The sequence below is a fragment of the Ranitomeya imitator genome, chromosome 1 (assembly GCF_032444005.1).
Source record: "Ranitomeya imitator isolate aRanImi1 chromosome 1, aRanImi1.pri, whole genome shotgun sequence".
Lineage (NCBI taxonomy): Eukaryota > Metazoa > Chordata > Amphibia > Anura > Dendrobatidae > Ranitomeya > Ranitomeya imitator.
Genome location: NC_091282.1, coordinates 888,903,416 through 888,918,059, shown reverse-complemented (window position 1 = coordinate 888,918,059; position 14,644 = coordinate 888,903,416). Strand labels below are relative to the sequence as shown.

The 14,644-nt window shown below is 42.2% G+C and overlaps 1 protein-coding gene across 3 annotated transcripts in view; it reads left to right on the top strand.

Annotated features, from left to right (window-relative positions):
* The window catches only part of LOC138652940 (protein regulator of cytokinesis 1-like), a 124,752-nt gene that overhangs the window by 57,255 nt on the left and 52,853 nt on the right, over positions 1–14,644 (top strand). For all 3 annotated transcript variants that reach the window (XM_069743166.1, XM_069743163.1, XM_069743164.1), the window contains exons 4-7: positions 7,063–7,296; positions 7,808–7,978; positions 14,028–14,177; positions 14,486–14,633. In XM_069743166.1, coding sequence (XP_069599267.1) covers positions 7,063–7,296; positions 7,808–7,978; positions 14,028–14,177; positions 14,486–14,633 — 703 coding nt within the window. The remainder of the gene's footprint in view (positions 1–7,062; positions 7,297–7,807; positions 7,979–14,027; positions 14,178–14,485; positions 14,634–14,644) is intronic.

Sequence of the window (14,644 nt, the reverse complement as noted above, 5' to 3'; positions counted from 1 at the left end):
CAAAGTGCATTTTGATCACTGAGATAGATTATATATCAGTGATCAAAATGAAAAAAAATAATACATGACCCCCCCCCCCCCCTTTGTCACCCCCATAGGTAGGGACAATAAAAAAATAAAGACAATTTTTTTTTCCACTAATGTTAGAATAGGGTTAGGGTTAGGGGTAGGGTTAGGGTTAGGGGTAGGGTTAGGGTTAGGGGTAGGGCTAGGGTTAGGGCTAGGGTTAGGGCTAGGGTTAGGGCTAGGGGTAGGGTTAGGGGTAGGGCTAGGGTTAGGGGTAGGGCTAGGGTTAGGGCTAGGGTTAGGGTTAGGGGTAGGGCTAGGGTTAGGGGTAGGGTTAGGGCTAGGGTTAGGGTTTCGGTATGTGCACACGTATTCTGGTCCTCTGCGGATTTTTCCGCTGCGGATTTGATAAATCCGCAGTGCTAAACCGCTGCGGATTTATGGCGGATTTACCGCGTTTTTTTCTGCGCATTTCACTGCGGTTTTACAATTGCGATTTTCTATTTGAGCAGTTGTAAAACCGCTGCGGAATCCGCACAAAGAAGTGACATGCTGCGGAATGTAAACAGCTGCGTTTCCGTGCAGTTTTTCCGCAGCATGTGTACAGCGATTTTTGTTTCCCGTAGGTTTACATTGAACTGTAAACTCATGGGAAACTGCTGCGGATCTGCAGCGTTTTCCGCAGCGTGTGCACATACCTTTAGAATTAGGCTATGTTCACACGGTGCGGATTTGGCTGCGGATTGGCCGCTGCGGATTCGCAGCAGTATTCCATCAGGTTTACAGTACCATGTAAACATATGAAAAACTAAATCCGCTGTGCCCATGGTGCACAAAATACCGCGCGGAAACGCTGCGTTGTGTTTTCCGCAGCATGTCAATTCTTTGTGCGGACTCCGCGGCTTTTTACACCTGTTCCTCAATAGGAATCCGCAGGTGAAATCCGCACAAAAAACACTGGAAATCCGCGGAAAATCCGCAGGTAAAACGCAGTGCCTTTTACCCGCGGATTTTTCAAAAATGGTGCGGAAATATCTCACACGAATCCGCAACGTGGGCACATAGCCTTAGGGTTAGGGTTGGAATTAGGGTTGTGGTTAGGGTTGTGATTAGGGTTATGGCTACAGTTGGGATTAGGGTTAGGGGTGTGGGGGGGTTAGTGTTGGAGGTAGAATTGAGGGGTTACCACTGTTTAGGCACATCAGGGGTCTCCAAACGCAACATGGCGCCACCATTGATTCCAGCCAATCTCGTATTCAAAAAGTCAAATGGTGCTCCCTCACTTCCGAGCCCTGAAGTGTGCCCAAACAGTGGTTTACCCCCACATATGGGGTATCAGTGTACTCAGGATAAACTGCGCAACAATTACTGGGGTCCAATTTCTCCTGTTACCCTTGTGAATCTAAAAAAATGCTTGCTGAAACATCATTTTTGAGGAAAGAAAAATGATTTTTTATTTTCACGGCTCTGCGTTGTAAACGTCTGTGAAGCACTTGGGGGTTCAAAGTGCTCACCACATATCTAGATAAGTTCCTTGGGGGGTCTAGTTTCTAAAATGGGGTCACTTGTGGGGGGTTTCTACTGTTTAGGCACACCAGGGGCTCTGCAAACGCAATGTGACGCCCGCAGACCATTCCATCAAAGTCTGCATTTCAAAACGTCACTACTTCACTTCCGAGCCCCGGCATGTGCCCAAACAGTGATTTACCCCCACATATGGGGTATCAGCGTACTCAGGAGAAACTGGACAACAACTATTGGGGTCCAATTTCTCCTGTTACCCTTGGGAAAATAAAAAATTGCAGGCTAAAAGATCACTTTTGAGAAAATAATTTTTTTTTTTATTTTCATGGCTCTGCGTTATAAACTTCTGTGAAGCACTTGGGGGTTCAAAGTCCTCACCACACATCTAGATTAGTTCCTTTGGGGGTCTAGTTTCCAAAATTGGGTCATTTCTGGGGGATCTCCAATGTTTAGGCACACAGGGGCTCTCCAAACGTGACATGGTGTCCGCTAATGATTGGAGCTAATTTTCCATTTAAAAAGCCAAATGGCATGCCATCCCTTCCAAGCCCTGCCGTGCGCCCAAACAGTGGTTTACCCCCACATATGGGGTATAAGCGTACTCAGGACAAACTGGACAACAATATTTGGGGTCCAATTTCTCCTATTATCCTTGGCAAAATAGGAAATTCCAGGCTAAAAAATCATTTTTGAGGAAAGAAAAATTATTTTTTATTTTCATGGCTCTGCGTTATAAACTTCTGTGAAGCACCTGGGGGTTTAAAGTGCTCAATGTGCATCTAGATAAGTTCCTTAGGGGGTCTAGTTTCCAAAATGGGGTCACTTGTGGGGGAGCTCCAATGTTTAGGCACACAGGGGCTCTCCAAACGCGACATGGTGTCCGCTAACAATTGGAGCTAATTTTCCATTCAAAAAGTCAAATGGCGCGCCTTCCCTTCCGAGCCCTGCCGAGTGCCCAAACAGTGGTTTACCCCCACATATGAGGTATCGGCGTACTTGGGAGAAATTGCCCAACAAATTTTATGATCCATTTTATCCTACTGCCCATGTGAAAATGAAAAAATTGAGGCGAAAATAATTTTTTTGTGAAAAAAAAGTACTTTTTCATTTTTACAGATCAATTTGTGAAGCATCTGAGGATTTAAAGTGCTCACTAGGCATCTAAATAAGTTCCTTGGGGGGTCTAGTTTCCAAAATGGGGTCACTTGTGGGGGAGCGCCAATGTTTAGGCACACAGGAGCTATCCAAACGCGACATGGTGTCCGCTAACGATGGAAATAATTTTTCATTCAAAAGTCAAATGGCGCTCCTTCCCTTCCGAGCCTTACCATGTGCCCAAACAGTGGTTTACCCCCACATGTGAGGTATTGGTGTACTCAGGAGAAATTGCCCAACACATTTTAGGATCCATTTTATCTTGTTGCCCATGTGAAAATGAAAAAATTGAGGCTAAAATAATTTTTTTGTGGAAAAAAAGTACTTTTTCATTTTTACGGATCAATTTGTGAAGCACCTGGGGGTTCAAAGTGCTCACTATGCATCTAGATAAGTTCCTTGGGGCGTCTAGTTTCCAAAATGGGGTCACTTGTGGGGGAGCTCCAATTTTTAGGCACATGGGTGCTCTCCAAACGTGACATGGTGTCCGCTAAAGAGTGGAGCCAATTTTTGATTCAAAAAGTCAAATGGCGCTCCTTCCCTTCCAAGCCCTGCCGTGCGCCCAAACAGTGGTTTACTCCCACATATGAGGTATCAGCGTACTCAGGACAAATTGGACAACAACTTTCGTGGTTCAGTTTCTCCTTTTACCATTGGAAAAATAAAAAAATTGTTGCTAAAAGATAATTTTTGTGACTAAAAAGTTAAATGTTCATTTTTCCTTCCTTGTTGCTTCTGCTGCTGTGAAGCACCTGAAGGGTTAATAAACTTCTTGAATGTGGTTTTGAGTACGTTGAGGGGTGCAGTTTTTAGAATGGTGTCACTTTTGGGTATTTTCAGCCATATAGACCCCTCAAACTGACTTCAAATGTGAGGTGGTCCCTAAAAAAAATGGTTTTGTAAATTTCGTTGTAAAAATGACAAATCGCTGGTCAAATTTTAACCCTTATAACTTCCTAGCAAAAAAAAATTTTGTTTCCAAAATTGTGCTGATGTAAAGTAAACATGTGGGAAATGTTATTTATTAACTATTTTGTGTCACATATCTCTCTGGTTTAACAGAATAAAAATTCAAAATGTGAAAATTGCGAAATTTTCAAAATTTTCGCCAAATTTCCGTTTTTATCACAAATAAACGCAGAATTTATTGACCTAAATTTACCACTAACATGAAGCCCAATATGTCACGAAAAAACAATCTCAGAACCGCTAGGATCCGTTGAAGCGTTCCTGAGTTATTACCTCATAAAGGGACACTGGTCAGAATTGCAAAAAACGGCAAGGTCTTTAAGGTCAAAATAGGCTGGGTCATGAAGGGGTTAATCACAGCTTTCATGCGTCTTGGCATGGTTCCAACAGTCTCTCACACTGATCCTGGTGCAAAAATGTAAGCAGTTCTTCTTTGGTTAATGGCTTGTGGATATCCATCATCCTCTTGATTACATTCCAGAGGTTTTCAATGGGGTTCAGGTCTGGAGATTGGGCTGCCCATGACAGGGATTTGATGTGGTGGTCTCTTAATTTTTGACAGAGCTGTATATAGATAAAAACCTTGAGTTTGGTATTCTATTAAAAATGGCAGAATTGTGATTTTTTTTTTTTTTTTCTTTTGACATTTCACAGTATATGGTTAAATGTCAAGATTCAAAACTGCTTCTGCAAAAAAAAAGAAAAATAATAAAAAAAAAAGCCCTCATTTGGCTGTCAATGAATAAATAAGGTTATGGTGCTTGTTAGTGGGAGATATCTTAATGAGATAGTGTTGGTCAGTGTTTATAAACCCAACCCCCCCCTCCCCCCCCCCCCCCCATCCTTTTCTCAGTTTTGCATTTTAATTTTTCGCTCCCCTCCTTCCCAGAGCCTTAACTTTTTTTTTTCCGTCAATATGGCCATGTGAGGGCTTATTTTTTTGCAGGATGAGTTGTACTTTTGAACATCATTGGTTTTAGCATGTCTTGTACTAGAAAACAGGAAAAAAAATTCCAAGTGTGGTGAAATTGCAAAAAAGAAATTAAAGTGCAATCCCACACTTGTTTTTTGTTTGGCTTTTTTGCTAGGTTCACTAAATGCTAAAACTGACCTGCCACTATGATTCTCTAGGTTATTACAAGTTCATAGACACCAAACATGTCTAGGTTCTTTTTTTAGTAGTGAAAAAAAGGTCCAAACTTTGCTATAAAAAAAAAAAAAAAAAAAAGCGCAAATTTCCGATACCTGTAGCGTCTCCAATTTTGTGATCTGGGGTTGGGTGAGGGCTTATGTTTTTGCGCACCCAGCTGACGTTTTTAATGATACCATTTTGGTGCAGATACTTTTTTTTTTTTTTTTTTGTTTTTTTATTTTGATCACCCGTTATTGCATTTTAATGCAATGTCGCGGCGACCAAAAAACGTAATTCGTGTTTAATTTTTTTCTCCTTGCTACGTCAGCGATCAGGTGAATCTTCTTTTTTTATTTTTTAATAGATCGGGCGATTCTGAACGCGACAATACCAAATTATGTGTGTATTTTTTTTTTTTTTAATATATATTTTTATTATTATTATTTTGAATGGGGGGGTGATTTGAACTTTTTTTTTTTTTTTTTTTTTTTTTCATAATTTTAATCTTTTTCCATGCTTTAACCTCTTTCTGACCTCGGAAGGGATAGTACGTCCGAGGTCCGATACCGCGCTTTGATGCAGGGCTCCGGCGGTGAGCCCGCATCAAAGCCGGGACATGTCAGCTGTTTTGAACAGCTGACATGTGCCCGCAATAGCAGTGGGTGAAATTGCGATTCACCCGCCGCTATTAACTACTTAAATGCTGCTGTCAAATTCTGACAGCGGCATTTAACCGGCGCTGCCGGAAATGAGCGCATCGCTGACCCCCGTCACATGATCGGGGGTCAGCGATGCTTCTGCATTGTAACCATAGTGGTCCTTGAGACCTTTTTGGTTACTGATGCCGGCCTGCCGTGAGCGCCACCCTGTGGTCGGTGCGCATAGCACACCTGCATTTCTCTACCCATGGTTCCTGTGTCCCCCAGTGAAGGCTCCGAGAAACAGATTTTACGGTAAGCAACCAAAAATCCTGTTTTCTGCTGCATAGCAGCGATCTGATGATCGCTGCTATGTAGCTGAGCCGATCGCGTTGTGCCAGCTTCTAGCCTCCTATGGAGGCTATTGAAGCATGGCAAAAGTTAAAAAAAGTGAAAAAAATATAAAAGTTTAAATCACCCCCCTTTCGCCACATTCAAAATAAATCCATTAAAAAACAAAACAAACCTACACATATTTGGTATCGCCGCATTCAGAATTGCCTGATCTATCAATAAAAAAAAGATTAACCTGATCGCTAAACGGCGTTGCGAGAAAAAAATTCTAAACGCCAGAATTACGTTTTTTTGGTCGCCGCGACATTGCATTAAAATGCATTAACGGGCGATCAAAAGAAGGTTTCTGCACCAAAATGCTATAATTAAAAACGCCAGCTCAGCGCGCAAAAAATAAGCCCTCACCCGACCCCAGATCATGAAAAATGGAGACGCTATGGGTATTGGAAAATGGCACAATTTTTTTTGTTTGTTTGTTTAGCAAAATTTGGAATTTTTCTTCACCACTTAGATAAAAAGAGAACCTAGACATGTTTGGTGTCTATGAACTCATAATGACCTGGAGAATCATAATGGCTGGTCAGTTTTAGCATTTAGTGAACCGAGCAAAAAAGCCAAACAAAAAACAACTGTGGGGTTGCACTTTGTTTGCAATTTCTCCGCACTTGGAATTTTTTTCCCGTTTTCTAGTACACGACATGCTAAAACCAATGATGTCGTTAATGTACAACTTATTTTGCAAAGAATAAGCCCTCACTTGGCCATATTGACGGAAAAATAAAAAAGTTATGGCTCTGGGAAGAAGGGGAGCAAAAAACGAACATGGAAAAACGAAAAATCCCAAGGTCATGACGGGGTTAATAGTCTCCATAGGAGACTAGAAGCTGACACAACTTGATTGCCTCTGCTACATAGAGGCGATGCTCACATTGCCATTATGTAGTAGAATTACAGCATTGCTATAATGAGCGCCAACCACAGGGTGGCGCTCACAGCAATCTGGCATCAACGGCCATAGAGGTCTCAAGGAGACCTCTGGTTGTCATGCCGACGTGCCGATGACCCCCGATCAAGTGACTTGGGTCATCGGTGCACGCATTTCCGGCTGGATGGCCAGAAGCGCTTGTTAAATGCTGCTGTCAGTTTAACAGTGGCACTTAACTCCCGCCGAAGCCCACATCAAAGCGGGGATTCCGCCATCGGACGTACTATCCCGTCTGATGGCAGAAAGGGGTTGATGCATGTGATAACACTGGGAGTGACTATGTCCTTGTAATCTTGCAGATGGAAGAGAATATGACTATCCTTCAGATTGAGAGGGATTTGAGAGTGAGATTAGAGGTTCTCACAAAACAGAAGACTGACCGACTGGAGGAATTAAAGATATTGCAGCAAAAAGACCAGGAACTTTGTTCTGATCTCTGTGTTACTCCATATTACATTCCATCTGGAAGCATCCCCAGTCTTCAACAACTAGAAGAACTCAAGGAGCACATCAAGGTTCAGACAGAAGAAAAGGTAAGATGTCAACCTAACTATTGCTGAAATTCAGGGGGAGTTGTAATGTTTGTGCTTCCTGGACACACTGGTTTTAAGTGGTTGGCATTTTGGAGCATCCTAGTGTGAAAGGTCTCCTGATAATCTGATAAATGAGAATTCTGCTATGTACATAAATTAATTTGCAATTGTTTCATTACCCTACAGCATCAAAACCCAAAAGTATTTGGCATTGTATTGTTAGCAAAATGTCAGGTCACCTGGAGACTGTAGCTAATGAGGGGCCTGAATTAAATACTACCTCCAGTATTTACCTCTAAAGGTCTTTTCAGCGTTCTTTTAAGAGCAGATCAAAATCTATATGAAAAACAACTTCAAATATGCTTTGATGGAGCTTTTGGAGTGCATCTGCTTCAAAGTCCATGTAACAAAAAAAGTGAAAATACCATAACCAAACACTTGAAACTTGGGATTCTTAACCAGACACCACTTTAACCTGCAGATTCCAAACTTTGTGATCTTTTCTTTATAGAGAAAGCGCCTTGAGGCCTTTTCCGCACTCAGAACTGAAATTCGCCAGTGTTTGGATGATATAGGTCGTCAACCTGAAAACTCTCTAGAACAAGATGCTATTTGTGAGGATGAAGAAGCTTTCTTCCTGACACAAGAAAATATCAAAGCGCTTACGGTTCTCAAAGCACAGGTTTGTTTGTGCATTAGTGTGCATTCCCTTTTTTTTTTTTTTTTTTTTTTCTTTTTTTTCTTTTTTTTTCTTGTAGAAAACATCAACTAAAAACCAATTTCTTTCAATCAACTAGGTCTCCATATTGTTCGTAAAAAAAATAAAAATGAAATTCTGTAACAATCTGCAGCATTTCAATTCGCACCCATGGTTTTAGGTATCCTTAATGGTTCACTATTTCTGGACTAGCGCAAGTGCTTTAGAGGACCATTCTCAAATTCTTCAAAGTGAACCTGTCTTTTTTTTTTTTTTTTTTTTATAAGTAGTGATGAGCGAGTATACTCGTTGCTCAGGTGGTCTCTGAGTATCTGAGTTCTCGGAGATTGTTTTTGTCGATGACGCAGCTGCATGATTTACGACTGCTAGCCAGCCTGAATATTTGTGGGGGTTGCCTGGGAATCCCCACATGTATTCAATCTGTCCAGCAGCCCCAAATCATGAAGCGGAGTCAACAAAAACTAAATCTCTGAGCACTCGCAAATACTCAGAGACCACCCGAGCAACGAGTATACTCATCACTACTTAAAAGCCATGCCCATCACCTTATTAAAATATAAATAGGATTCCTAAAACCCCTTTTTATATTCTCATAGCTGTGAAAAAGTTGCATTCGTGTCACGCACTGCATTTAAATTGTGGTCTGATGGGCTAATCCAGATTGTGTTCAGCACCACCTGGTCCATTCAAACGCTGCCTCTGTCTGGATGGAAGTGGATGGTGTCTCTGTCCTCTAAACAGTACTTGAAGTCTCGTGCCCGCCATCTTACTATGCTCTCATGAACAGCTAGGTAGCTGGTGACGGACAAGTGAAGCTGAGACTTCGAGCACTGTGTGGATAATGTAGCGACATTATCCACTTGCATCCAGGTAGATGGGACGACACTGATCACTATTTGTATTCGGCCATTGTACCGGACTACACAATTTACATGCAGCGCTGCACATGTATACAATACTTTTTCAGAGCTATGCAGTCATGAAGGGTTGTAGGAACCCCTACAATTTACATTATTTTAACCCCTCCACTTTGGGCCACTTTGTTTTTTGTTTTTTTTTCCCTTCACGGCAGGGCTCTGAAGGTACGCTATTTGACTTTTGGAGCACAAAAGTGCCTTTAAAAGTGGTACATATTAAACATATACAGACGCACACGCGTGCATGAGCACACATGCACACACACACACACACACACACCATTTTAGAACGACTCTGCACAAGGAATTTATCTAGATGTGTGGTCAAGATCCTTTAATCTGCAGGTGCCTCACAACATTTTATAATATTGTGCCTTGAAAGTAAGTACATTTTTACCACAAAAATGTTGCTTTAGCCCCAAATGTTAGTTTTTCACGGGTAATGTGACAAAATGGATTGTACAATTTATTGTGCAGCTTCTCCTGAGTACCCAGATACCCCATATGTGGTGGAAAACTGGGTGCACGGCTCTGAAGGGAAGGAGCACTATTTGAAGACAGCAGACACCATGTAGCATTTGAAGAAACCCCCACAAGTGACCCCTTTTTTTTTTTTTTTTTTAACTACTCCTCAACGAATTCATCAAGGGGTGCATTGAGCTCGGTGACGCCACTTGACTCTCAGAATGTTAGACCATTGGGTGGTGAACAAAGAATAATTACACTTTTACCACTAAAATGTTTAATTTTATAATGGCTAATAGAAAAAATAGACCTCACAGTTTGTTGTGCAAATACTCTACCTGTAATGGGGAAATAGTTTTTATGCACAGTGAAAAGCTCAGAAGGGAAGGAGCGCCATATTGCCATGCAGATTTTGCTGGAATGGTTTGCGGGTGACATGTCACATTGGTAGAGCCCCTGAGGTGCCAGAACAAGACTCCAAACGCGACATGGTTTCCGCTAAAGATTGGAGCCAATTTCTCATTGAAAAAGTCAAATGGCGCTCCTTCCCTTCCGAGCCCTGTCGTGCGCCCAAACAGTGGTTCCACCCCACATATGAGGTATCGGTGTACTCAGGACAAATTGTACAATAACTTTTGGTGTCCAGTTTCTCTTTTTACCCTTGGGAAAATAAAAAATTGTTGCTTAAAGATCATTTTTGTGACTAAAAAGTTAAATGTTCATTTTTTCCTTCCATGTTGCTTCTGCTGCTGTGAAGCACCTGAAGGGTTAATAAACTTCTTGAATGTGGTTTTGAGTACCTTGAGGGGTGCAGTTTTTAGAATGGTGTCACAGCCATATAGACCCCTCAAACTGACTTCAAATGTGAGGTGGTCCCTAAAAAATGGTTTTGTAAATTTTGCTGTAAAAATGAGAAATCGCTGGTCAAATTTTAACCCTTATAACTTCCTAGCAAAAAAAAATTTGGTTCCAAAATTGTGCTGATGTAGACATGTGGGTAATGTTATTTAATAACTGTTTTGTGTCACATAACTCTCGTTTAACAGAATAAAAATTTTAAATTTGAAAATTGCAAAAGTTTCAAAATTTTAGCCAAATTTCCATTTTTTTCCACAAATAAACGCAAAAATTATCGACCTAAATTTACCACTTACATGAAGCCCAATATGTCATGAAAAAACAATCTCAGAACCACTAGGATCCGTTGAAGCGTTCCTGAGTTATCACCTCATAAAGGGACACTGGTCAGAATTGCAAAAAACGGCCAGGTCATTAAGGTCAAAATAGGCTGGGTCATGAAGGGGTTAACAGGACAGACCTGAGGTCAGTTGTAGCATTTTGGTGTACAGCACAATTGGATCAGTTCACCTTTATGGTGTGCTCTCCACTGAGCACTTTCATCGGGGTAGCCATCTAAATCTCCAAAATGCATGATTCAGGGTATGTGCACACGTTGCAGATTTTCCTGTGTGGATTCTGCAGAATGAGCAGGTAAAATGACCTGTGTTTTACCTGCAGGTTTTCTGTGGAGTTTGTGCAGATATCACCTGCGGTTTTACACCTGCAGATTCCTATAATGGAATAAGTGTAAAACGCTGCGGATTCCGCACAAAAAAATTGACATGCTGCGGAAAATAAACCGCTGCATTTCTGCGTGGAATTTTCCGCAGCATGTGCACTGCGGATTTGGTTTTCCATAGGTTAACATGGTACTATACACTGCATGAAAAATTGCTGATCTGCAGGGCCAAATCCAGTGTGCACAGACCCTTAGATGACTTGGAAGGGTTGTTTCTACTGACAGATTTATCCTTTAATGAGGCTGCAGCGCTACTCAACTCAGTCTGGGCTTTGTTCAGTGGTTTCCATCTATTCAAAAGTGCACAAAACCAGTTGACCTCTTTTGTACATGCCTAGAAAGATGCATAAAAGGACCGGCCACCGCCAGATAACAGACCAAATGGGGAGTTTAAAATGACTCAATCATCCTCATTATTTATTTATTTTTTATATACTTTGCCCATTTACGGGATTTCAACTTTTATTACTCTGATCACAGGTAGAGTGCATTGGAATGTACAGGTACTGGAATGCATTATACCTCAATGTGACACTGGCAGAACACATTCTAGACCACGCTCCTGACTTGACCCAACAGGCCACTTTAGCTGACAGCCCAGGAGGTCATCTCACTGCCTGCTGTCCTGGCATCCCTTAGACCCCATAATCATGTCGTGGGGGTGCCGATCATATGGCAGAGAGCACCCTCCCTCTCCGATCACTATCAGTCGTGGCATTTAGAGGATTAAAACAGCTGCCACCTCTCCTATCGCTTAAGCTGAGCTCCTGGAGATAATTGCCATGACGTACCAGTACATCCATTTGCGGGAAGAGGTTAAGTATGCTGACATTCCCCTGTATACTGTATGAGCCTCCTATACATGCAGATATCCCATAGCATAAAACACATACCTCGATCCCTTTCCCTGCCACTCTGCTCCGTTCTTTGGAGCACTGACTTTCCGTATAGCTGATGCGGTGTAATAACGTCATCGCCTCTGCTGTCTCACATGCTGCTAGTGGAAGAAGGAGCCAGCAGCTGTCCTCACCAATCATGTATTTACTGTCTGCATCCTGAGGGTGTATTTTATCAGGACCATGTAAGGGTATAGTGTGACCCCCTGGGCCACTGTTTTCTGCCCTTTGGTTGTCTTGGTCCGCAGGCCGCACTGGGCCCAGCTCTGCTTTAAAGAAAAGGCATTTAGGGTCTCATCCACTGTATCAAGTTAATGTCTTATAAAAATCAGTTTACAGTACACTATTCATTCACAAGGAAACATAGCCATATATCCCTACACAGTTTCAGACATGTTTTGAGGGGTTCTTTGCTGCCAATTTGGAGTCATGATGAACTGCTCCACCACATTTGGAACTGATAAGCTTAAATGGCTTCATCCCTCCCCCCACCTCAATGTGGATGCTGGATATTTTTCAATGCAAATTGTGGTCCGCCTGGAGATCACCTGACTACCTTTGTATGGGCATTTGTTAAATTACGGTACCTATAGTGTACTGTTTTGTTGTTTTTGTTTTTTCCTATCTTATCAGTTTTTTTAAAAAAAAATATGCAATTTTCACTTCCTGGCCTTACACTAGACTAACGCTTTTTGATCTGTACGGAAGACTTTACGGCAGTTTCATTATCACACAAGCTTAAGGTACCGTCACATTTAGCGACGCTGCAGCGATCTAGACAACGATCCCGATCACTGCAACGTCGCTGGAGAGCTGTCACACAGACAGCTCTCCAGCGACCAACGATGCCGGTCCCCGGGTAACCAGGGTAAACATCGGGTTACTAAGCACAGGGCTGCGCTTAGAAACCCGATGTTTACCCTGGTTACCAGCGTAAACGTAAAAAAACAACAAACACTACATACTTACATTCCGGTGTCTGTCCCCAGGCGCTGTGCTTCTCTGCACTGACTGTGAGCGCCGGCCGGCCGTAAAGCAGAGCGGTGACGTCACCGCTGTGCTCTGCTTTCCGGCCGGCGCTCACAGTGCAGAGAAGCACAGCTCCAGACGACAGACACCGGAATGTAAGTATGTAGTGTTTTTTTTTTTTTTTTACGTTTACGCTGGTAACCAGGGTAAACATCAGGTTACTAACCCGATGTTTACCCTGGTTACCAGTGAAGACATCGCTGAATTGGCGTCACACACGCCGATTCAGCGATGTCTGCGGGAGTCCAGCGACAAAATAAAGTGCTGGACTTTCTGCTCCGACCAACGATGTCACAGCAGGATCCTGATAGCTGCTGCCTGTCAAACTGAACGATATCGCTAGCTAGGACGCTGCAACGTCACGGACCGCTAGCGATACCGTTCAGTGTGAAGGTACCTTTAGAATGAAAGGAGAGATACCACTTCTACATAGTAGTTAAGGCTTACAGCTTCCTTCTTTTCACAGTAATTTTTTGCTCAGCTTAGAGCATGCTTATATAATGCTTCCATTCAAACAAATAGGGTCTTAGTCTATTGCTACTAATGTTCTTGTGAAGAACAGGAAGACATCTTGAAGGGAATCTGCCACCTGGTTTTTGTTGCCCTGTCTGGGAACAGCATACTATAGGGACAGAGACCTTGATTCCAGTGATCACTCACTTTGGTCGCTGCAGTTTTGATAATGATAATGTTTAATGTTCTTGCATGATTAGTGGGAGGTTTAGTCTGAGGAAATGAAGCAACCCCCTGACTACTCACTCTGTACATAGCGAGAGCGCAGGGTTTAAAGCTAATTTTACATTAATTCCGTAAAAAGGGGCTTGTTAAAATGCAGGTAAAGGGTGCTATACAGAGATAGTGGCTAGGGCAGCAGAGAGGTTCCCTTTATTGGCTAGGCAAGCCCAATTTCAGATCTCTACTCATGGCTATTGTCAAAATGGGTTTGTCAGCTAAATATCTTGTCCTATGTAGGGACTGTTTATACAGAAACCGGTCTGTTCTGCTAACTGGAATTGTCCTTTCAACGATCCTGTCCTATCAAGATGCATTCTCTCCCTGACTTGATATTTGCATCTATTCTTTCTTTATTCATCTAAAGGTTAATCTGCCACTTTTCTGTATTCCAGCTTGAACTGAGAAAGGAAGCCCTTCTGTCCACGTTAAATACTGTTAAAGAAAAAGTTCTTTCATTATGGGATCTGCTGCAAGTGACGCAGGAGGAGCGAGAAGCATGTGGAAAGGTTTCTGGACGGTCCATTTCTGAAGAACTAAGAATGGTAAGTTCCTCTGATCACAAAGGTTTACCGTATATTAAAACTTGACCTGCTGTTAGGTGAAGGTCCCAGAAAAGAATTTTCTCTCTATCCTGGGTCCTAGTACCTCCATGGTCCACCATGCGCAAACTATTCATGTCAAAGATCCCAGACTTCAAGGTGATATTCGAAGTATCTAAGATGCTGAGGAAGATCGCTTTGACTGGGTTTCATCTTATACCTATATGAAAAAGTATGCTTCCAAAACTATTGGTTCGGTCATGTCTGGAGTTGGGAATGGTAACCATATTACTGATTTCCTCTGTTTTTAGTGGGAAAGTGAGCTAGCACGACTGGAGGAGCTTAAGATGGCAAATCTGAAGCAAGTGATCCTGAACATAAGAAAAGAGCTAAAGGATTACTGGGATAAATGCTTCTATACTCTTGAGCAAACAAAAACATTTGCCCCATACTATTGTGGTAAGTTGCCT